Source organism: Arachis stenosperma, chromosome 6 (assembly GCF_014773155.1).
Source record: "Arachis stenosperma cultivar V10309 chromosome 6, arast.V10309.gnm1.PFL2, whole genome shotgun sequence".
NCBI classification, from domain to species: domain Eukaryota; kingdom Viridiplantae; phylum Streptophyta; class Magnoliopsida; order Fabales; family Fabaceae; genus Arachis; species Arachis stenosperma.
The window spans coordinates 3400267-3426316 of record NC_080382.1 but is presented as its reverse complement, the minus strand read 5'-3'; the positions used below and the strand labels follow the sequence as shown (position 1 = coordinate 3426316).

At 28.6% G+C, this 26050-nt stretch overlaps 2 protein-coding genes across 2 annotated transcripts; both read left to right on the top strand.

Annotated features, from left to right (window-relative positions):
- The first annotated feature begins 11819 nt into the window (after positions 1-11819).
- LOC130936114 (GDSL esterase/lipase At5g33370-like) lies at positions 11820-15605 on the top strand. Its single transcript, XM_057866110.1, has 5 exons — positions 11820-12052; positions 12153-12280; positions 12638-12880; positions 13783-14035; positions 15179-15605. The coding sequence occupies exons 1-5, from the start codon at positions 11821-11823 to the stop codon at positions 15412-15414; spliced, it is 1092 nt and encodes a 363-aa protein (XP_057722093.1). The 5' UTR covers position 11820; the 3' UTR covers positions 15415-15605.
- Positions 15606-17265: 1660 nt separating this feature from the next.
- Positions 17266-21407, top strand: LOC130936334 (GDSL esterase/lipase At5g18430-like). The gene is made up of 5 exons (XM_057866388.1): positions 17266-17530; positions 19485-19612; positions 19703-19945; positions 20032-20284; positions 21011-21407. The coding sequence occupies exons 1-5, from the start codon at positions 17272-17274 to the stop codon at positions 21247-21249; spliced, it is 1122 nt and encodes a 373-aa protein (XP_057722371.1). The 5' UTR covers positions 17266-17271; the 3' UTR covers positions 21250-21407.
- The last annotated feature ends 4643 nt before the right edge of the window (positions 21408-26050 follow it).

Sequence of the window (26050 nt, the reverse complement as noted above, 5' to 3'; positions counted from 1 at the left end):
ATTTACATAAATAATGCTAATCAATAAATTACATATATAATCTGTGTGTGCCCCCACCTTTTTTTGGTTTGTTTTTTTTAAGATAAAGTTTAATTAGTGACCCTTTCTTCTTCTCATGATAATGTTCCCAAGCTAGTGTGCCTAAGTTATAATGTACTGGTTTGTTCAACAAAAAAAAATTGTAATGTTGGTGTTTTGCCAGTATAATAAAACGCAAGTCGTCGAATTCCCTTTCATTGCATTGGGGTGCGACAACCTCTTTTTGTTCAGATTGATTATTGTGCATTATTTGTGATTTTATGAATGCGATGTATTTGAAAACTATATAATCGTGTTTTTTTCTTCATTATGAGCCATAAATAGAATATATGCATGCGCTGATGTTAATAGCTAGGAACGTGAGATCCCATTAATTTACAAAAATGAAAATGACACAACGAGATACTTAAGAGGGGAATCGTCGTCATACTAACTCATAATATCAAATGTTAAATGCTGATATTTTTTATTTTTGAAAAAATTAGATAATCAATATTAATTAATTTTTTATTTTTTCCCGCAAGAAGTATTAACTTATTAGATTTCAAGGTGGTTATTAGCTTGTTGGAGAAGAATGATAAACTTTTAATTGATAATATGATTCAATCAAATTGGTGGTGAAAATATTTACAAGAGACTCGAATGCTCAAATAAATAATAGTCTAAAAAATATGAAGATTAAAATTAATTAATGCCATATTATAGACGTCTGTTAAATCATTTATTTATAATTAATGCCATATAGTATTAGTCATGTTCTTACTATTTAAAAAAAAGTTTTTACTAACCTAGTTATGTTCTAAAAGTACATTTTAAAAATACCATTAAAAGAAATGTTTAACTAAAGTTATTAAAAAATAAATTTTTTTTTTTTACATTTCCAATTCTTTGAATATATTAAAAACTTAAAAAATTTTATTTATTATACTCTTAATATATGTGCTTATAATATAAGTTAGCAAAATTTTAAAAAAGAAATAATACATATTCAAATGATATTTTTTTTTCTATTTGATAAATGTATACTCTCATTCTTTGTAAGATTAAAGTAACCTATTTTTTAATCCTCTACTTGACCAAAATATCTTTTAATAATCATTATAATGATATATATAAATAATAATTATATTAATTTATTGTAAATGATATAAATATAACCACAACAACAAAGCAGCCCTGTTTACATGTAGATCTTGTTTGACCACTTCATTAATGGTCTTCTTAGATCTTCCTTTACCTTTCACCCTTTGTCCATCTTCCATCTCATCCACCCTTCTAATTGGGTGTTTTGTCGGTCTTTTTCTCACATGTCCAAACCACTTGAGACGTGATTCTACCATCTTTTTCACAATAGGTGTTACTCCAACTCTCTCTCTTATATCTTAGTTCCTTATTCTATTCAATCGCGTATGACCACTCACATTATCTTAACATCTTCATCTCTGTCACACTTAACTTATGTTCGTACTCTCCTTTTACCGCTGAACACTCTTTACCATAAAACATAGCCGGTCTGATAGCAATACGATAGAATTTACCTTTAAGTTCTAAAGGCACTTTTTTCTCACATATAAAACTAGATGCACTCCGCCACTTTGACCAATCTGTTTGGATCCTATGATTACATCTTGTTCAATCTCTACTATCGTGTATAATGCACCCAAAATATTTAAAAATTTTAATTTTTTGTAGGATATTTTTTTCAATCTTCACCTCTATATTAAGATTTTTCCTTCGGCGGCTGAACTTACATTCCATATATTTCGTCTTGGTACGACTTATGTGCAGACCATATACTTTTAGAACTTCTCTCCATAAATTCAATTTTTTATTTAGGTATTCGCTTAACTCTCCCATAATGACGATATCATCAGCAAAAAGCATGCACCATAGCATAGGCTCTTGGATATACTCAGTGAGTACTTCCAAGACTAATGTGAAAAGGTATGGACTTAAAGATGATCCATGGTGTAATCCTATACCAATAGAAAATTTTTTTGTCACACTACCTTGAGTCTTCACACTAATTGTAGTTTCATCATACTTGTCTTTAATTGCACGAATATATGTGATCCTTACTTTTTTTTCTTTTTCAAAACCTTGCATAAAATTAAACTTTTATAGTACGCTTTTTCCAAATCAATAAACATCATAAATGATATAAATATAAATATATATTTATTATTAATTTAATAAAATTTATTTATATCTAATATTTTTTCAGAAATACATAAAATCAAATTAAATATTTTTATAATAATTTAAAATATTTTATATTATTATTATTATTTGAATCAATCAAATAATTATTATTGAATGATATTTCGGTCAAATGGACTAAAAAATATGTTATTTAATAGTATAGAAAAAGAGATGTCATTTAAAGATACTATAGAAAAGAAAAGTGTCTTTTTCTCTAGTATTAATATATAAGATTCGAATAACAACTATGGTTCAAAATAAATACATAAATATATATATATAGAAAAACCTTCATTGTCATTACCTAGTAATCTACACTTTTGTAGGAACAAAAACGATATTTGATAAAAAAGACGTGAAGTTAGTGTATGTATAGTCTAACCGATGATGATGATATATAATTATTGATAGTATATATGTCTATTAAAACGATAGTGGATTAATGCATGGCATGAAGGAATAGTCAATGTTGAAATGAAGTTTATTATGAGGCTAATATATTTGGAGCAATTAATTAGGGGCAGTGCATGTGCGCAGAGTGTATATGTGACAATAATGTAGGAACATGTTGGCTCACTCATTCATACAAAAAGTGAGGGCATGAAAGCGCAATCTTAGCACAAATTCATTTAAGGAATGCACCAACTTTAGGAGGTGGCAACCTTAGAACATTGCTCACATTATTAATACATAGGTCCAACACACCACTCATCACTCTTTTATTTCACATTAACTCGGCCTCCAAATGCGTTATGGAGTAATTAACATCCTTTTCAATTTTCATTTTCACTTTCAATGACAATTAACCCATAACCAAAAAGTATGAATTAATCATTTTTTATTCAAATTCCCGCAGCAATATAACATTTTAATCAAGTTAATTAAATAGAATTAAATAGTGGTATTTTTAGTAATAAATTCTAAATGCTTAATTGTATATAGTTCAATCAAACCTTGAAACAGACGGCATTGTTCATATTTGCCAGGGAATTTCAGAATCTTACAGGAGTTAGTGGGGTAACCAGTGAGTTACGTTGCAGTTATCATGTACGTTTAAATTTACGAATTTATTTTTGTACGTGATTGAATAGGCTGAAAAGTTAGTTGAAAAAAGTATCAATTATAGATCAAATTAACACAATGTCTCTGGTTGAAGGAATGTTAGTTGAACCGTTTCTCCAGCCAAATTATGTGAACAAGATATTAGGTGTAGAGTGGTTGGTATTATAAAGTCTATACAGCTCATACTTTTTTTTTTTTTTTTTTTTTTACTTTGATCGTATATTATATTACCAATTACAATCAAAAGTGGTCCTTATTAATCATATCATTACTAACTATAACTTGCTTATAACTTCTATTAGTCTTCCTTATCCTGATAAAGAAGAAAAAACTAATAATAAACAAAAAGATAAAAATCAAAATAAAAAAAAAGATGAATTGAAATTGAAGATAAAAAACAAAATAAAAGGTTGAAATTAAATATAAAGAGAATCATTTAATTTTTTATCTAATTTCTTTTTTGCTGATGCAACAAGAAAGAAATATCCCAACCTAACTTGTTGATATTATAATTTGAAAATTAAATCAAAATAACTTACTCAACTTTCTACCTATATTCTTCGACAAGAGAGTGACTTATTCAATTTCACTTATCCACACTATGATTTTATCACGAAATTCAAAGAGTTCTTTTTTATTTTTTACACCTATAATCATTTAACGGCAACTACAATAATTTATGAGGTATTTATAATATTTTATTAAGTTAAATAAAGAAAGTTCTAAATTCTCTAACATAAAATTCAAGTTGGTAACTAAATAAATAAAACTAAAATATATAAAATTAAATTAAACATTCTAATATTTAAAATATAAACTAATAACTACTAAATAATACTTAAATTCATCATATCACGAATATTTGAATGAAGCACATATCACTTCTAAAAATCTAAAAAAAAATATTCAATTTCTACGTGTAATATAACCCTACTATTAAAATTATGGTTGATGAATTTAATTCCATTAATAAGAAAAGCAGTTTAATTTTTCTTCTTCTTTAATTCCGATTGAGTTCCAATTAACTTCCAAAAGTTGAAAAATGTGTATGAAATAATAATTTTGAACTAGCTTTTTTTTAGGTTCAACAATATAGAACATACATGTCGTTCTTAAAATTCTGAATCAAAGACATAATAATATTTAATCAACCCAAATAATTATCACTTTTGTATTAAGTTTCGTTGTTAATAATCTCATGCTAGCTATTAATAAACTCAACATTATTTATTCTCTGTCCACATGTAAAATATGGCAGAATGCATGAGATGCAAAAATTAAAACAATATTTTTTTATTTATTTATTTTCCGATTCATTTATGACTTTTTATTGTTAGTAGTATAAAATTTTTTGTGGTCTATAATGACATAATTATTTGGTGTGGTCCAATAATAAAAATTTCAGCTTTGGGCTTTAACTAGTTGAATTTATACAGTAACTTCTACGATACATGCGACTCGGTAATTGCTAGTAGTTGGTTCGAAATCCCTTTAATTTCCAGTAAGCAATAATATATCATATATCCTCACCTTTTTTTTTTTTTGTGAGGTGAGAGAATGGTTAGATATATCTGTGTGGGTGCCACCATGGATTCAACCAATCTCTGTAAATGTAACTTTCTTTTTGTTTTACCCCTTTGTGTAAATATGTGTTTGTAACTAATAAATAAATAATAACCGAAAAATAATAGATTGAATCTGCGTAAATATAAATGTAATAGTATTTGAAATATATAATTGAGTAAAATACATTATGTCATAAAAAACATAATTTTTCAATAATGTTAATTGTACTTAAAAAATTAACTATTAAATTAATTATTCGTATAAAATATATATTAAAATAAATTAAATAATATATTAATATAATAATTAATTTTTAATTAATTTTTAATATATATGTAATATTTTTTATTATTTAAATATAATAGATTTATAAAAAAATAAATTCTCTTTTATATAAATGTCAACCACTATATTTATTTTATATTTCAGTTAATTTTTAAGGATAGCTTGGGTGATAGGACTTCTCATTCAATTAATATGGCGTTTTTTGGTAAATTAATTTAAAATTGCTTTAATAATAGAGACAAGTTATGAGTTCAAGTTATGATGCATAAATATTTTTGAAATTTAATTTTTTTTGGCAACAATAGCTAGAATGCTTCAGCCATTTGAAAGAACATTCTCAAAATATTTGATGCTCTCAAAGATGGGTTCAAATTGAATATTGGGGATGTGCAGTAATCTATGTGGTATGATGAGTAGATTCTTTTTAAAAGATTTTATGATCTTGTTTCCTATGTTCATATATCATTTTATTTAGGGATAAGTATGATTTTGGTCCCTAACATAGAGGTCGAAAATTTATTTCGTTCCTGATCTTTTTTTCGCTACAAAATGGTCCTCAAAGTTTCAGTTTGTTTTAAAACGGTCCTTCGGACCAAAATGCCCCTATCCCTTCTTCCCCAAAATCATGCAAAACATCAGCAGAAACACAAGCATAAGCACCACCACCACCACCACCACACCCACCACCACCCACCACCTAACACCACCATCATCATCATCATGGAATCATAAGAACTCAGAACCAGAACCACCACCACCACCCCCCACCCACTGTCACTCCATCACCATCTGCATCACACCAACCATAACTCAGAAAATCAAAATCATCATCGTCATCCTCATCAGAATCCAGAACTCAGATCCACAACTCAAACTCAGACAAATAAGAACTCAACTCAGAAAGTCATCATAATCATCAAGAACCCAGAATCAACAACAACAATACTCCAAATTCAAATTTCAGCAACAACAATGTTCCACAACAAATTTCACAAAAAATACAGAAATTTCATAAAAAAATTCAATTCACATAATTCACAGAAGAAGAAGAAAAAGCGGCGGGCGGCGGTGCGGCAGTGGATTTGGTGGTAAGAAGAAGAAGAAGAAGAAGCGGCGGGTATGGCGGTGGTGAAGCAAGGGAGGGGAAGTAGGGATGCTCGTTGGTAGTGGTGAAGCAGGGGAGGCTGCGGCGGGCGGTGGTGCGGCGGGTATGGCGGAAGAAGAAGAACAAGAAGAAGAAGAAGAAGAGGAAGAAGAGGCAGAGGCGGCGGCGGGCGGTGATGCGGCGGGTATGGCGGAAGAAGAAGAAGAAGAAGAGGCGGCGGCGGCAGGCGGACAGTGGTGGTGCAGCGGCGAGCTCGTCCCCTTTCTCTCCCCCTCCTCCCTCCCTCCCTTCTCCCCCTTCTCTGTATCCTTTCTTTCTTTTTTTTATTTATTTTATATTTATTTTATTTTATTTTATAATTTTTTAATGAGCAGTAATTTGGTAATAAAAAAATTGGTAAAAAGAACGATTTTAAAACAAATTGAAACCTTGGAAACCATTTTGTAGCGAAAATAAGGCAGGGGACGAAATAAATTTTTGACCTCTACGTTAGGGACCAAAGTCGTACTTATCCCTTTTATTTACTACTTGCACTATTCGACTTTGACTGACATAGAACCGAGGTGGAGTTAGTGGCCTGCAAGGACAAAAAGGAGTGTAAAGGAGGGTTATCATTGGTTGTTAAAGAATAAATTGAAATAAAATGAAAATAGCAATTGGAACTGATTTTGACACTTGAATCTTTCGAAAAAGATCAAATTGATTGTGTGGTTTGGGTTCATAACACTCTCCCGACAGAGGTCTTCTCTTCTGCTTTAGGCGGCATCTACCTAGCTCGGTTATGTGCCAGAGATGCAATGCGACTCCGAAGATAGTAGAACATTGTCTTAGAAATTGTGTATATTTTTAAATTATTTGGCATATGCTAGATCCTTAGGTTATTGATTCGGTTGAAGGCTTCTCTATAGAAGCTTGATTTTGAAAGGTCATATTTGGTAAAGAGGCTCTTTTAGGAGCCGAGTGTGGTGGTTGTAGAAGCATAGGTGCAATAACATTTTTAATGTTAAATATCATTGGACAAATCACAAAGTGGTTGCTCTCATCAGAAGCACGGTCATGAATCTAAGGTTATATATGAACATGTGTACTTTTTTTAGTACTTCTAGCCTTCTAGGAACCGTTTGTCTTGAAAATCTCCTATAGATAATAATTTTAAAGTTAATTATGATGTTAGTTTGTTTATTGATTTGAGTTTGTCTGAATTTAGTTGTTTTATTAAAAATTCTAATGGAGTTGAATTATGAGTTGTTCTGGTAGCTCTCCTCCCTAGTCCATCATCTGACGTGAATTTTTTGCACTTTGGAGGGATCTTGTTTTAATTTGGGATTGCGAATTATTGAGAGACATAGTGTATAAAATAGATTGTCTGAGCATTCTTTATCTTTCATATGACTCTTCTGATGGTATAAATATGAAATTATTGATTTAGTTAACAAAATTTAGCAACTATTGTCAAGATCTTAGTACTTGTAATTTAATTGAACATGTAAGGAAGTAAATAAAATTGTGAATTAAATGGTTAGATATGAAATTAAAAGTAATCTCAATTATGTTATTTGGTATGAGTCTTGTAAATTATAAAATTCTTCAATAAATTATTATATCTGATTTAAGATAGATATTTTATTTTATTTTATGTTTTCTTTTATTATTTAGACAAAAAAAAAACACACACACTAGGTAGAGAAAGTGTTAAGCAGCAATCAAATTTTGCATATTATTTTTTAAAAGAGTATATTATATGAATGAGGTCAAAGGGATGACTAATAAGTGTTCTTAATAAACCTTATTATTAGCTCAATACTTAATAAATGTTGCTTTATTTACATTTAAGGTTGAAATCTTGTGTACTCATTTTTTTTTTGTTTTAAAACAACATTATTTTCTGGTAACTACTTTTGTTATAAATGGTTACGTCTTTATTTAAAGAATTCAGATAGTTGCACACTTAAAGTTTTCACATTTAATGTTAAAAAGAATATAAAAAAATTTCTTAGAAACCAATATTATCCGGTTAACATTGATAGCTAATATTCAACATAAAAGAATGAAATTTTAAAGCTCTTAAAAACAAGAAGATCTGAAGTTTAATTAAAAAAAAATTCAAAATTCAAACTTAAAAGAATCTTAGGTTTAGTGAGCTTCATGATAATAAGTTTGTTTAGCAATCTGTTATAATATATAATATTGGCTGAAATTAATTGCTATAATGTTAATTTCTTAGTATTATTCCAATTCAACTTTATATCTTGAAATATATTTTTTTTATTTTGTCATCATATAAAATTAATAATTAAAAACTATTTAATGACAATATAATAAAAAAATATCAAAATATTTAAAAAATTTTAACTATTAATTTTGTTAAGTACATCATGTATATAGTGTAGGATATTAGCTCGGTATAAAACTCAAGACTAATTAATTTTTAAATTGATTATTGTTATGACAGTTATGTTTTTATTATTAGAACTTCTCGTTCTTACCATTAATAGTGAATTTAATAGTAATGTTAACTGCTAAATTTGAGAATCAATAGTTTGAAGTTATTGTTCTGATCTCTTACATTATTAATTTTTCTGTTATGCAATCTTTAATAAAATTATAAAAGATTAAGTAAAGAAAAGATATTTTTTTTTATTGTAGTTATATAAAGAATAATACTATCTATTTATACTAAACAAATTATGAATTTTAAAATAACTAAAATAACTAAATTTTTTAGATAATTTTATTAGACAAACATAAGCATAATATATTAAGAAAAAAGATAAACATAACAAATTTTGTTTCTAATAAAAAATGACAATAATTTATTCTATTTGTTGGGCTTACTTTATTGTTAGGCTGATTTTGTTTTGTTATGATGTTTTTTTGGTGTTGTCATGAGAAGAATGGTTTAATAACGTCTTCTTGTTCAAGGCAATGTGTACTAAAAAATCTTGATAGTATCAGAGCTTCAAGTTGAAAGATCTATGGCTTCTCATAATGAAAATTCTGATAACTCCACCAGAAGTAATGTCACAAATTCTATCACCCACATCATATCTACAACTCCTATCACTGTGCTTTCTAATAAGAGAAGTATAACTATCATAACAAAAATCAATTTAGAAACTAACTAATCTTAAGTTTCTTGATATGATGAACTAATCTCACTATATATGCATGTTGTGTTTAACAAAATTCACAGGAAAACAACCACATGCGAATTTTTATCTATAATAGAAAAATATTATTTTTTTATCATTTTTTTGAAGAAAAATATAACCCAATAGAATTTTCATAGGAATTATTTAGTTTAATAATAATTAAGTTAATTATAGTATAATTAAAATAAAATAAATTTGCCATTTTTTAGTTATATCATATAATAAAAATAATAAATATCAAATTCTCAAATGTTAAATAAAATTACAATACAATTTTGAAAATAAATAACATTGCTAAATAATTTCTATTTGAAATAATATATAAGCTTTCCTATATTCAAGTATTATATCTTTATCATAAAGAAAATATGATGGCTATTTGAATATTGTTGTTGCGTATCGAATTTTTTTTTTCTTATTGTAGTTTAATAATATATAATTTTGAGACAAAGATTTTCATTTAAGGATGACAATGATATTCATAAAAATAGAGATTCTTCTTAGGCTGTTTGTCTTCATTTAAAAAATTGCTTTCTATTTTTTTATATTTCTATTACGAGTCTCCATTTATTTATGGGTTGAGTATTCATGAATATTAAATTTAAAAAAATAAATAAAATTATGATAAAATTTTATACAATTCAATTAAAATGTATTAAATTAAAGACAATTATATAATAATCTTAATCGACGATCATAACTCGACAATAATAATTTTTTTCTTATAATAATACAAATTTATATCATTAATTAGTGTAAATTTAGATATTTTAATATCATTAATTTGTTTTTAAATAAAAAAATTAAACATATAAGAATTTAGAGTTTTACGTTAATTTATATACATAATTGACCTCCTAATTATACTCATTATGAAAACGTAATAATTGTAAAAAAGTTCATTATTATTGTTAAGCGGCGGCCTAGCTAAAAAACTTCTTGCATAGAGAGAATAATTATTAAAGGTATAGGAAAATTGATTAACCGAGACTTGCTTGGATCGGACGTGTAACACTGTAACCACTTGAATATGAAAACGAAGGTTCCTTGTAAATTTTAATAGCCCGGAGAATAGAGATAGAGAGAGAAAGATAATAAAATAAAAAATTTATCTTTTCTCAAAAAATAAAAGCTCAACATATTAAAGTAAAGCATCAATCTAAAAATATTAGACTGATAAAATAAATTAATTTTTAATTATTTTTAATAAATAATATTATTAACAATTCAAAAGATTAAATATCACTCTATTTTTTATAGCTCTTAAGAGAATTTATTTTAAAAAATTCTATTATTTCTTTTCAACTAAGTAAAGAATTTAATTTTGATTTATTTATAATATAAAATATTTTATACTCTAATTATATTAATTTTTTAAATTATTATTTATATACTTAATATAAAAAAGAATTATTTTCATTAATTTTAAAATAAATTATAAAATGTTGTATACATCATAGAAATGAAAAAAAAGATATTTATACCGTAAAAAATGTAAGAAAGGTGTATAGAAAAACTTAGTATAAATATCATTTGTCAGATAATAATATATATGTTGTCATTATATTAGTAAAAATGATTTTTTTTTTAAATTGTAATAGCCTAGAAATAGAGAGAAGACAATAATACAATAATATATACGCATGCGCATGAATATGTATTGTATATAAACAAATTTCAGTAGTCAGCATTTTTAATAAAATTTTAGCCAATATTTGATAAGTTTCAGGTCTTTAATACTTTCTTGTATTTAAATTTTATTTTTTGAATTTACATTAAAAAATACTAATACTGATCCATTGACGTTCACAAATAATAAAATTTATTGATCTTCTAGCACTACTAACTATATATATTATATTAAAATATTATTAGTACATTAAAATCAACTATTAAAATTAATCACTAATATATTTGTATATAAATATATATAATTTAATTTATTTTTAATATATATTTATATTTAACATATATTTTATATGTATGATTGTCTTTGATAACTGATTTTAGTATACAAAAAATATAATTTATATTATATTAATAAAGGTAGAAATTTAGGTACAGTTAACTTCACATGAAGTGATAGTTAAATCAATTAAATCATTTAACAACTCTTAATTATTAACTTCACGTGAAGTTGACTATACTTTAATTTTCACCGTTAATAAATCATGCATCATCATATGGTGAACCAATAATATGACATAATGCATTTGGTTGGTCTGATATGACCGCCAATTCGAAGGCTTTTGTATCAAATCTACTACCTATGCAACTACCTGCACTTGAATCGTGGGCCATGCACATTTCAATATAATTAATTTACTTTCTAAAATAAAGCCCCAAGAGTATATATAAATATAAGAGGGTGAAGTTGCAGTTACACTCAAGTAGTTCACTATATTTGAAATGGCTAGGTGTATGGTGTGGATTGTAATGGCAATAGTAGGAAGCAGTTTAATAGGAGCAACAGAGGGAGCAAGAGCATTCTTTGTGTTTGGGGATTCACTAGTGGATAATGGGAATAACAACTTCTTAGCAACTACTGCAAGAGCAGATGCTCCTCCTTATGGCATTGATTACCCTACTCGCAGACCCACTGGCCGTTTCTCCAATGGCTTAAACATTCCTGATTTTATCAGTACGCTTTTCATTTTTTATCCATTTTTCGTACTCATCTAAGGAGTTATGGATTCGAGTCTCCCTATTTATTTTTAATAAAAAATAATGTGATTTTTCAGGTCAGGCACTTGGGGCAGAACCCACATTGCCGTACTTGGATCCGGAGCTCAACGGAGATAGATTGCTCGTCGGTGCCAACTTTGCTTCTGCTGGCATTGGAATCCTTAATGATACTGGAATCCAATTTGTAAGTCAAATTATGTAAAAATTCACGAGGTGAAGTTGATATTTGAGAACTGTTAAATAAAAATTTAGTCAAATCAGTCAAATTATCTAACGATTCTCAAATATCAACTTCACATGAAATTAACTTCACCTGAGTTTCCAATGTCAAATTATATTATGTCAGACTAGGGTTTAATTTCTTCGCCATTAGGTCTGGTCATTATCAAAGAGACAACTTTTTACGTCTTTATCCATTATATTATTACGAAATATTAATGTCTCTTTCTACTAATACTCATGCTTTTAATGTCAATATTCTCTATTTATATTATTAATGTTCAAATTAAAAGAGATATCTGAAGTTTTCTAATTATGTTAGGTAAACATCATAAGAATATACAGGCAGTTACAATACTTCGAAGAATACCAGCAAAGAGTGAGTGCACTGATTGGATCTGAGGAGGCTCAGCGCTTAGTGAATGGAGCGTTGGTGCTTATCACTCTTGGTGGCAATGATTTCGTTAACAACTATTATTTGATCCCTTACTCTGCTAGATCCCGCCAATACAATTTACCTGACTATGTTAGGTATTTGATATCCGAGTATAAGAAGGTTCTCAGGGTATGTAATTATCATTTCTATTTATGTATTTTCTTCATCATTTATTTATTTTCTTCATCATTACTTCCCCTTTTTTCCTAACACTTTATTACTGGTCAAACTTATGCTACCTACTATATAACTGCACATGTGTTTGCTATACTAATATAATACTTGTCACAATCTTTGTCGTTAGATAATTAGTATTTTTTATATTCATCTTATATTTCAATTAATATTAGTCAATTTATATTTTTAAATTAAAAATATTATTTTTTTAATACTTTTTGGAAAATGTCAGGAATCAACCGTCTTAGTAATAAAAACTGGATAATTAGTTAGTATTAAATACAAGACGAAAATGAGAGAAAAAATATTACTCATTTAATATTTTTTTATATTTTGTATAATATAATATAATTTATTTACTAATTAACTTAGTGTGTGATTTATGGCATTCCCGCTAATTTGATTTGTTTTCTCCAAAAGAAGAAGTGATAAGTCAGATCTTATCATTATGACCTAATTAATTAAGAAAAAGTATATCGAACTAATTTTAGTTGGTTAGTATTAATTAATTTTTAATTATAAAAATTTTATTTTTATTATTTTTAAAAATTCAACATTTATCATTTAGAATATAATATTTGAAATTAAAATTTAAAATAAATAAAATAATTTTAAAAAATTAACTAATGTTAGTTGAAAAAAAAGTAAATTCTATAGTATTATAGATATTTTTTAAGGTGGATTTCACGTGAAGTTGATAGTTGAGAGCCGTTAGATAAAAATTTAGTCAAATCAGTCAAATTATCAAACGGCTCTCAATTATCAATTTCACGTGAACCATTCTTTAATTTAAAAAGAAAACAAAAAAACGTGTTTAATTTGCTAATTATTATTACATTTGATTTGTATTTCAGAGGCTATACGATATCGGAGCACGGCGGGTACTGGTGACGGGAACGGGTCCATTGGGGTGTGTTCCGGCGGAATTGGCCCAAAGAAGCAGGAATGGGGAATGTGCAACTGATCTGCAAGAAGCTGCTGCATTGTTTAATCCCCAACTTGTTCAAATTATTGGTCAACTCAATAGTGAAATTGGTTCCAATATCTTCATTGGAGCCAACACTCAACAAATGAGCAATAACTTCATCACTAATCCTACAGCATATGGTAATATAATTGCCTACCTCATTGCCTCTTCTATAATATTAATTACCCCACATTAATAACTATTATATAATTTGATAGGGACATATAAATTTGACTTATATTTATATAGGACCACCCGTGCTAATAATAACTATATATATCAAAAGTAGCTGGCTATACGAGTGTTGAACTTATTCTCTTATTAGGTTAGAATATGATATTATTAGGTTAATCTGATAATATATTTTTGAAGAATATTTTTAGGTGAGTGGTCCAATATTATTAGATTAAAATGATGCTAATTCTATTCTAGAATAAAGATCGAATATATTTAACATAATTTTAAAAAAGTAAAGTCATAAATAAATTTTTGAAGATTTATTTTTCAGATAGATTAGTTTTTAAAAAAAAAAATATTAATAAAGTCTTTTAGAATAATAAACGTGGACAAATTAGTTTAAATTAAGATTTTTTATTCTAATCATATGAGCTAATTTTTTTAGAATAATAAATGTGGACAAATTAGTTTAAATTAAGATTTTTTATTCTAATCATATGAGCTAATTTAAAAGTAATATGTCACATCTGCTATCTTAAAATATTTTATTAGTACTTTTTTTTTAATTTGTTTGAAGTATAAATTTTAAAAAATTTATTTATTATTTTACATTTTTAAAAATTAATCCGTGAAATTAAAGATATCTCTAGATAAGATGATCCACGAAGTTTAACTAACAACATTATTAAGTATCTAGCATCTAAGTCCATGAATAGATTCTTATCATACATATATATATCTAGAGAAATTACAAAAATTGATAAAAATCTGAGTAACTAATAAACAAATATCAACAACTACTTCTCTCGATTCAGGAATGGACAACAACATATTATTATTAATTAGTTGAGACAAAACTAGCTCACCTATCACATGCATAGGCAGCAGAAAAAGAAATTTCTTAATTTGTCTTAATTAACGATGCTGCCAGCTTTTGATCATTTATGAATACAGGTAGAGATAAATGTAGCTAGTAGCTAGAGAGTATAAGACACACATATATATATATGATAATAATACTTAATAAAGTCCAATACATATAAATCAAAGAATTAATTAAGTGTATGTGCAATAATAAGAACAAATGAATTGTTGTGTGTATGCAGGATTCGTTACATCAAAAGTAGCATGCTGTGGTCAAGGACCCTACAATGGAATAGGACTATGCACAGTGTTATCAAACTTGTGCCCAAACCGTGACGCATACGCATTTTGGGATCCATTCCATCCATCAGAAAGAGCCAACAGTATAATTGTTCAACAGATCTTGTCGGGAACCACAGAGTATATGTATCCATTTAATCTCAGCACTGCTTTGGCCTTGGACTCCATGAAGAACTAGATCAGATAATCAAGGGATATTTATGTCATTTTGTTTTAATACTACTCTACTTTTATATATGTATGGGTTGTAGTAGCTAATTTAATTTTTTTGGAATAATAATGTCGTCTTGAAAATTAGTTTCGAGCAAGAAAAGCCAAAGTACTCTCCAGGTTATGTGTACGGTATAATGTATTTGATTCATGGATGAAGAAGAATTCTCTCATTTGAACCTTCGTTTCTCTTATCTCTTCATCAACCATATAAAATACGCAAAATAATTCATTCTTAATTTTCAGTAAGAACGACTATTTTTAGTATTAAAAAAAGTTTAATTTTAATGTAATGATAATGTAAAGGGAAAGTATGAGGAGCCAATGAAATATTTATATAATGTATACAATGGAGGTTTATGGAATATTAGAGATATAATTATTAGTGTTACATTTTCTCATTAGCTGAAGCTTTTGGGATGAGTGGTATCATGACATGGTATTAAAGCGCTAGATCCAAAAGGTCAAGAGTTCGATTCTTGGTGAACCCAAAAATTAAACTAATTTTTCGAGAAGATGTTTATTATCCCTTGTACTCGGATGGTTATTCTAAATAGTATAGGGGATCTTCATTTCATAACTTAATACAAATCCTAATGTAAAATATTTTATGCAATTATAATCGTCTTCTTCATGACTATTTACATGGTCAATATCAAAAGTAGTTATTTTTGTTAATATCGTATTATATTGAATACATGTGTATAATAGTTTTACACTGATAATATGTATCAAAATTAAATTTATTTAAAAAATAAAATTAGTTCAAAGACAAAATCAAAGTTTAAAAAAATTGTAATTCGTCCAATAATTTTTTACTTTATTTTATTTTGTTTCTTTCACTATTCTCTAATCCGCCAAATCAATAAATAATTTATCGCGAATCCGTGGTTAATGAATAATTAAATTAATTATTCGACCATTTTAATTATTTTGTTACTATATATATTGATTGATGATTACAAGTAATTAGCTTCCTTCAACACTTGAATTACGTAGCCATTTTTTTTATCATATGAATTGGCTCGTCTTCAATCATACACATTACGAACTCACTCATACTACATTCACACACGAAATATTTATAAATTCCATTCATTACTCAGCCAAATTTTAAATTTGAATGTATTTATTGTAAGGTATAAAAATAATGACCACTACACCAAAATCTTGGTACAATTACTTATACATTTAGCCTCCTTAATCCCAAATCTAGTCTAAAGTGGTGTGTGAAAAGCAAGGTGAAAATAATTGGGCAGTCAAGCCCACATTTGATTTGGTTGGTCGAATAGTTAGCTCACTTGTCTGTTTATTAAGCAAGTGTTGGAGGTTCGAATCCCATCTTGTACATACAGCAATTCATTAGCCAACGACAAACTCTTAAATGAAAATGGAGTTCAGATCCGCCGTGAACAACTAAAAAAGGGTTTGTATCATGCCTTATACACATTTGATAATTAGGAAAGCTTTGGCGTAGGAGTGAGAAATAAGAGACACTTGGCTCAAAATACAAATGTTGGATTCGTGACCGGAATAATACATCAACTATATATATAGCACCCAATAAAAATAACATGACCTATATTAAAAGCATGCACAATATCCAACAGGAAACATACCAGTTTTCATCTCTTTTTTCTAGTTTTACAATGTCCTCTGGGCGGTGGAAATAATTTCTATTTACACTTGTCACATGCCACATGCACTTTGAGAACCATAAACCCAAATCAGACAACCTAAAAGTTTTCATTTAATAATAAGCAGCTATAAAATGGGTTGAATTCGTGATGTTTGTTCCACATACACACACATAGTGGCTCATCAAATGATGATGGCATTCCCATCAAGTAGTTTTATTATGACATGTTTGGTTGTGATTTTCTTAGTGGCGGGAAGTGAGGCGGCTAAGTCTAATAACAAGGCGAGGGCTTTCTTTGTATTTGGAGACTCACTTGTTGATAGTGGCAACAACAACTATTTAGTCACAACTGCAAGAGCTGATTCCCCTCCTTATGGTATTGACTACCCAACTGGCAGACCAACTGGCCGTTTCTCCAACGGCCTCAACATTCCTGACCTTATTAGTTAAGTCTCCCATCTTTAAATATATTAACTTTTTTTACTATATTATTTTGTTAAACTTAAAAAAAAAAATTAAACAAAAAAATAATGTAGTTTGTTTAATAAATTTTTTAAATTTATTTAAATTTTTTGGATTAATCAAAGATGTAGGTAACAATGCTGAAGGGATTATTAATGCAATTAGAAAGAATAAGAGAATAAAGAGAGAATTGGCTGAATTTGAGTATGAGTAATTATATATATATTCAGTAAATATATTTTTTTTTGTAAGTAATAATTTGTATTTATATTGACAGATATTTTATATATAAGAAGTATATAATTTGTATTTATATTTATTAGAATTTTGTACACATGAATCAATACAGTTTGTATTTATATTTTTTAAAATTTATACATATGATTTAATAAAATTTATTTGTTAAAAATAATTTAGTATTTATACTGATTAAATGATAGTCAAAACTACTAAAAATTATTGACCCCAAATTTTTTTTAGTATAATTGAATTGGACCTGCAAATACTAAACTATAAGTTCCGCTAGGGAGATAATGGATTATTTTTACAATGTGTACAATAAACTGATATTATCTAGAATAATCATCCGAGTACTAAAGATAATAAACATCTTCTCGAAAAATTAAACTAATTTTGGGATTCACAAGTTAATAGAAAAAGGTAACACTAATGGTTATATCTCTAATACTCCATAAATCTCAATTGTATACATTGTATAAATATTCCATTAGTTCTTCATACTTCCTCCTAAACTATATACGAGTCTTTGATTTATATATGCATATCAAAAAGAAGAAAGCAGGATTCATTATCTAAACCTAACTAAAATAACAGAAAATTTTTTTGAAAAAGTCTTAAGGATCAATATTTTTATTAAAATTTAGTTAATATTTAACTATTAAAAAAGTGTCTAATTTTACACTATTAAATATAATTTTACACTATTAAAAATATTAATAATAACTAATTAATAACTATAAATTACAAAATATGCTAATTTTTAGTGCTGCTAATAAGTATTTTCTACTAATAGATTTTTCTAACTAGCTTCCGTCTATTTACTAATTACCAATTGTATTCTATCTCTGATAACTATCCTTTACAAATGCATGCATGCAACTTATTTTCTCACTTTTGAGCTAATTATTTTAATTTAAAAATTAATCATATATGACATATGTTAATATTTTTATGGAAATATTTGGTACCCAAAAATATTTAACTAAAATCAGTCATAATTTATCTTATTTATTATTCATTAATTACTGTTACAATGAATGAATACTAAATAAAACAAGTTATAAGTGTTACTTTTAAAGATTTTATCAATAATAAAGTAACAAGTGCATTAAAGAATGCAAATAATATAAATTTTCTTTATAAACCATATAATAATAAGATTCTGATATTTTGGTGATATTGAATGCATATATAGGCTAATATTTTTTTACATTGTTTAAATATATATGTAATACATTATTATTGGAAGATTAGGTGTTTTTTTTTTATATGGTGTTTTATTCAAATCGGACGGTCCGATTTATTTGAAGAGAAAAATAAATTATAAATCGGAGGGTCCGATTTGTTTGGAGAAAAAAATAAACTACAAATCGGAGGGTCCGTTTTGTATTTTTTATTTTTTTATTTTTTAAAATAAAAATCGGACGGTCCGATTTCAATATTAAAATTTTTTTTTCGAATTCACAAATCGGACGGTCCGATTTGTGATTGTTTGTTTGAAAAAAAAAATAAAACAAACAAATCGGTGCATCCGATTTGTACATCCCATACCAATATAAAACACACTTCTATTCACAGCTTCTTATTATACACTTCTCTCTCTCCCACATAAAAAATAACAAGCGAAAAAAACATCCTTCTTAACACTTACGAGAAAGTTTCAATCTTGAATTAACTGTTTCCATTGACTTTTTCAGGTCAACAACTTGGCGCAGAGTCGGTGTTGCCGTACTTAAGTCCAGAGCTAAGGGGAGAGAAGCTTCTAAATGGTGCCAATTTTGCTTCCGCTGGAATTGGCATCCTTAATGACACTGGAGCTCAGTTTGTAAGCCATACACACACGTGATTAAATATTAATCTAGCTATTATTAGTTAATTAAAAATGAAGTGCTAATAACACTGTTACAACTTGCAGTTAAATATAATTAGAATGTATAGACAATTGGATTATTTTGGAGAATACCAGCGACGAGTGAGTGCACAAATTGGGGCAGCACGAACTAAGACACTGGTGAATCAAGCATTGGTCTTAATCACTGTTGGTGGTAACGATTTTGTAAACAATTACTACTTGGTACCTTATTCTGCAAGGTCTCGCCAATATTCCCTTCCAGATTATGTCAAATTTCTCATTATAGAATACAGGAAACTCTTGCAGGTAATAAATTAAATGACTTTACAATAATGTATGTGTAATAATAACTTTTATTAGGTAGACAAATGAAATTATGAGTTTGAATGCAGAGACTATATGATCTAGGAGCACGTAGAGTACTTGTGACAGGAACTGGACCATTAGGTTGTGTGCCAGCAGAACTAGCCATGCGTGGAACAAATGGGGGATGTTCTGCTGAACTTCAACGTGCTGCATCATTGTACAACCCTCAGCTAGTACATATGATCCAAGGACTCAACAAAAAAATTGGCAAAGATGTTTTCATTGCTGCAAATACCGGAGAAATGCACAATAATTTCGTTAATAACCCCAAAGCTTTTGGTAAACTACCTATCCGATCATAATTTAGTCTTGGTGCAAATTATAACTCAAATCTATTAATTAAATTTAATGCGTATTTATAACATATTATTTTAGTGCGGTAATGATAAGAAGATAAAAAAATAGTTAAAATTTGTTTTATTTAATATTTATTAATTATTATAATAATTAATAAATGATAAATAAAGTAAGTTCTGAACGATTGTAACTAATTCTTTTTTGTTATGAAATATTTTTTATTTTAGTATATATGATATAAATTAATTGAAAAAAAATACAAAAATATTATGTACATGCTAAAAATTAGTCAATAGATATTTATATATAAATATATATTATTTAAATAATTTTTAATGTATATTTTGTATTTTAATATATATTTTATACTGATATCTGATTTAGTGGCTAATTTTTTGTATATACTTAATATGATTGAAGAAAATAAATCATTTTATTTATTCTGAAGGCACTTAAGAAAGTCTCGTATACTAATATATTTTTTTAAAAAATTTAAGAATCAGAATTTATTATTTTTTACTAATATTTTTAATTATTAATTTAATTTTTTTAGTTTAATAATTTAATAACATAATTTTAGTCTAAATTTTTAAATATTATTATTTAATTATTGACAAAAAATTAATAAATTCGGTTAGTATTTTTCATTTTTCATTTAAGGCACCAATTATAATTGAGATTTATAATTATATCCTTATTTTTGGGCAGGGTTTACGACATCACAAATTGCGTGTTGTGGGCAAGGACCATACAATGGGATTGGGCTGTGCACATCACTTTCTAACCTATGTCCAAATAGAAACTTGTATGCTTTTTGGGATCCATTCCATCCATCTGAAAAGGCCAACAAACTAATTGTGCAACAAATTATGTCTGGTTCTACAAAATACATGAACCCCATGAACCTCAGCACAGTCCTGGCTTTGGATTCTACTTCTACCACATGATCTCCTTTCTTCTCCATATATGACGATATTTGTTTGGAATTGTTTATTTTTATTAATTTGTAATTGTATCAAGTTATTTAATATTTATTGTATCATGACTCTAATAGTCTTTATGGTTGAATTCATCAATAAACTCTTCACAAGATATATATAAAGTATTTGACACACTATGATTTTCTTCCATTTTGTAATCATCAAATTCAATGGTGAAATTCATCATTGTGCAAGACATATACATATTAAAGCTAGCTTTTTAGTATAAAGAGACATGCGAAAAGTTATCAAATTGTAATTTCTTTTGATTTTGTTTTGTTATATAAACTGTGATACTATTAAAAATAAAATCAGATATATCCGTTATAAATTGATTATACGCTTACGAATCAAAAATTAATATTTGATATATCTTATATAGATCGATTATATACTATAACTTGGCTATCGACATTACAAATCAGAAAATAATATTAATATCACATAAATCGTTTTCAAACATCTTTATTTCTTATTATTAGCATGATTATAACTGATCAGCTAGTGACATACACAAACTTTATAAAAAGGTAAGCTTAAAGAAAAAGAGATAAGAAACCAATCTGATAATTACATTTTAAAATAGAGCTCATTATAATATTCACACATTAAATTAAGCATTAGAGTACCTTTTGCAGATGCTCACCCTCCTTATTTTCTTTGTGCTGAGGTGTACTTATCCCAACTAAAAGCTGGAAGATAGCCACTAAAAACGAGCTATATCAGAGTGAGGCCATATAAGAATAAATTGGCGCTCACCATAAAACTTAGTTTAAATTTTCTTTGAGCTCCAAAACTATAACATATACACATTGGCCGATCAACCTCCTCCAATGCCATCCGATCTTCTTCGGATGGTAACGGAACTACAAAAAGCTAATCTGTGCATGGCAGAAGAAAATCAAATAATGGCAAATCAGATAGCCGAACTTACTAATGCTCGGATAACTAATAATGATGATCATCATGAACAATCAAATAACGAGAAAAAAATTCTGATCCAACTCATGTTTCTAAAACTCAAGAACACGAAGGAGATCAACCAGCCAATGAAGAAGCAGACTCAATCAATGTAGCTAGTCCATTTACTGCAAATGTCATGAACTTTCAATTGCCTATAAACTTTGCACTACCAATGACTTAACTCCTTATGATGTCTTGGGTGATCCAAAAAAGCACGTCAAGAAATTTCGTTCTATGATAATAATAAACGGTGCTTCTGACCCTATTCTTTGTCGTTGTTTTTCCATTTTTTTAGATATTTCTGTACTTAATTGATTTTTCTCTTTACCTGCAGAATCTATTTCACATTTTCAGAAACTACTTAAGCTATTTGAGGATCAATTTGCTGTATCTTCCATTTACTTGCATGTTTTAGATTATCTAAGCACGGTCAAACAAGGACAACATGAAAATTTTCGAGATTACGCTATTCGATTAAAAAAGGTGGCTATGAGCATTACAAACTTTCATCCAGAGGTACATCTACATGCTATTAAAAGCGGACTATACCCGAAAAAGTTTCAAAAAACCATAGTTGTTGCCAAGCCGAGAACCTTAGCCTAGTTTCGGGAGAAAACCAAAGGATAAATGGAGATTGAAAAATTTTGACAAGTTTGGAGGTTGGAGAGAGGCAACCCTAGCAAGGACGATGATAAAGCTTGGGATAATAAGAAGTCTTTTCGGCTAACACGTCATTATGATTCTTACACACAGTTCGATACTAAAAAAGAAAAGATTATTATAAAAATTTTGAATGCAAGCTTATTAAACCGCCAAGGAAGGCGGGCACCTATCAAGATCTAAAAACGTTGACAAGATAAAATATTGTGATTTTCATCAGAAGTATGATCATACCACTAATGAGTGCGTGGTAGCGAAAAATCTTGCTAGAACGGTTAGCTCGGCAAAAACATCTGGACAAAATACATCGGTGGCCACATTCAAAGGTACATGGGACATTCTACCGATCACTATTCTATAAGACATATTTTTTGTGACAAAGATAAAATAGCTCATATCCAACCTAATCAACCTCGGGATGTTATTAATTGTATTCTAGAGGATTTGCAGGTGGGGGTGTCTCCAATTTTGCTCGAAAACACACATATCGAGCTATGCTTTTGGTAGAGGGAGCTTTTATTATTGCTAACCTTCCCTACTGTTCCAAACATGGTATTCAAACCATCTAATTTTCACACAACAATAACCAACTTGGATGATCCAATGGTAATATCTATCCAATTGGGAGATCTAATTGTTCAAAAAGTTCTTTTAGATCCAGGAAACGGTGTAGATGTCCTCTTTTTTCTACGTTTCAGAAGATGAAATTAAGCAATCACATCTTACAACCTTCTATTGGTGACTTAGTTGGTTTATCGGGAGAACGTCTCCCTGTTTTGGGGTCTGTGCAGTTACAAATAATATTAGGTGAGCATCCCTTATCTAAAACTTTGAATACTCAACATCTTGTTGTTAATTGCTATAGTCCTTATAACTTAATATTTGGTTATCCTTTTTTAAATAAATTGTGCCATAGTTTTCACAGTTCATCTTTGTGTTAAGTCTCTTGTGCAGGACGATCTTATCGCCACTATTCATAGCAATCACCGTGAAGCTCGACACTGTTACAATGTTAGTCTCAAAACAAGTACCTCAAACTGAGCTATAGGTGCACATGTTAATGCAATTCATAACTAGGATGATTTTTCCAAATTAGCTAAATTAGATCCCATGACTGAATTGCAAGATAGACTCACTTTAATGAAAGAATTACAGAAAATATCTTTAACTAATGATATAAATAAGTTTACTTATGTAGGCGTTGCTTTACAAAGAAATGAGAAAGATGAGTTCCAACAATTTTTTCAACAAAATGTCGATTTGTTTGTTTGGACTCCAACATATATACCTGGCATAGATCCATCATTTATTTGTCATAAATTGGCTTTAAATTTCTCAATTCGACCTATAGCTCAAAAGAAGTGCAACCTTGAAGTTGATAAAAGAAACATCTTTAGAAAAAAACCAAAAAGCTCATTGAAGCTGATTTTATCCGTGGGATCAGATTTACCATTTAGATGACAAACGTAGTGATGGTAAAAAAATATAACGGCAAATAGTGTACATGTGTTGATTTCATTGATTTAAATAAAAGATTGTCCTAAAGATTGCGGGTTTTGGGATGGGTTAGAGTGGGTCTGGAATTTCCAGTAGAGGCGAGGCCTACATCAATGGGAGTTGAAATTATTGAATAGGTTACATGAGGCTTTAAGGCCTATTAAACTAGCAAGTGATAAGCAAGACAGGATCGTGTGGAAGTATGGCAAGGAAGGAATTTTTTCAACTAACTCTTTTGTGCAGGTGGTGCAATCGAAGACCCTCCCAGAGGATATCACAAGCTTCAGCTTCACCAGAACCATATGGAAAGGTTTGGCGCCACCACGAGTGGAGTTATTTATTTGGTTTGTTCTGATAGGAAGAGTAAATACTAAAGAAAGATTACATAGATTTGGAATACTTAGGCATGGGGACAATATATGTGTGTTTTGTAAAAGGGATGTTGAACATATTTACCACTTGTTCTGGGATGTAAGTTTACTTGGCAGGTATGGTGTAGATGGCTCTCTGATCTCGGGAGAGCGTGGTCTATTCCGGGCTCACTAAAGGAACATTTTGAGAGTTGGACAGGAGTCATGAACAGAAATGAGGAGCGGAATCGATGGCGGAGGTGCTTCTTTGCGGTCATTTGGAATATATGGCTTGAGAGGAACAGGCGTATCTTTAATTCCAACGAAGGTGGTTCAGAAGAGGTGTATCAACAATCCTTGACCAGTTATAGAGAGTGGAGTAGTAGGAACTTTTTTGTTGTTGATGGCAATGCCGGAGATGACAACAGGGGTAGTTGATTTACTTTGTTTATTTGCTTTATTTTCATGTCCTCAGTTTGATTGTCTATTGCTCCACTGTATTGTGTTGAGCTCTCTTGTTCAAAAAAAATGTATACGCTTTAGATTCTATTGATATTTTAGTCAATAATGCTTTTGGTTTTGGTACTTAAAGTTTTATGGATGCTTATTCTAGTTAAAATCAAATATTAATGCATCCCTTAGATCAAGATAAAACTGCTTTTATAATTGGCTATGGTAACTTTTGTTATAAAGTTATGTCTTTTTGTCTAAAGAATACAATAACTACTTATCAAAGACTCATGAATAAAGTATTTGTCGACCAAATTGGTTGGAATATAGAAATTTATGTTGATGACATGGTGGCAAAAACCAAAGTCGACCAGTATCATATTGATGACCTCAGTGAGATCTTTGGGGTTCAAAAAGAATTCTTTGGGTTTTTACTAACAAGTCGAGGAATTGAGACAAACCCTGAGAAATGTCGAGCTGTGCTAGAGATGAAGAGTCCTCAAACAATAAAAGAAGTCTAATGATTAATAGGGAGACTTGCGGCTCTTTCTCGATTTTCGCCTTGTTTAGCTTGCCAATCATCTTGCTTTTTTCAATCATTAAAAAAGAACAGTTTTAATTGGGATGATACATGTGAGAATGCTTTTCAAAAAAAAAAAAAAATTAAAACTACTATTTCACAACTCGCTATTTTACAAAAACCAAAAAATGGAGAACCACTTCATTTCTATTTATCCATAATCGATTGGGCTGTTAGTTCTATTCTTGTTACAGAGCGAAACAAAGTTTAACAACCAGTATACTTTGTAAGCAAATCACTACAGTATGCCGAACTTCAATACCTGAAA

What these genes read in the sequence shown, in the direction of transcription:
- LOC130936114 (XM_057866110.1), top strand. Translation starts at nt 11,821, where the DNA reads ATGGCTAGGTGTATGGTGTGGATTGTAATGGCAATAGTAGGAAGCAGT. An exon ending in AAACATTCCTGATTTTATCA is followed by an intron (nt 12,053 to 12,152) that starts GTACGCTTTTCA and finishes GTGATTTTTCAG; the next exon opens with GTCAGGCACTTGGGGCAGAA. An exon ending in CACTAATCCTACAGCATATG is followed by an intron (nt 14,036 to 15,178) that starts GTAATATAATTG and finishes GTGTGTATGCAG; the next exon opens with GATTCGTTACATCAAAAGTA.
- LOC130936334 (XM_057866388.1), top strand. Translation starts at nt 17,272, where the DNA reads ATGATGATGGCATTCCCATCAAGTAGTTTTATTATGACATGTTTGGTT. An exon ending in CAACATTCCTGACCTTATTA is followed by an intron (nt 17,531 to 19,484) that starts GTTAAGTCTCCC and finishes TGACTTTTTCAG; the next exon opens with GTCAACAACTTGGCGCAGAG. An exon ending in TAATAACCCCAAAGCTTTTG is followed by an intron (nt 20,285 to 21,010) that starts GTAAACTACCTA and finishes ATTTTTGGGCAG; the next exon opens with GGTTTACGACATCACAAATT.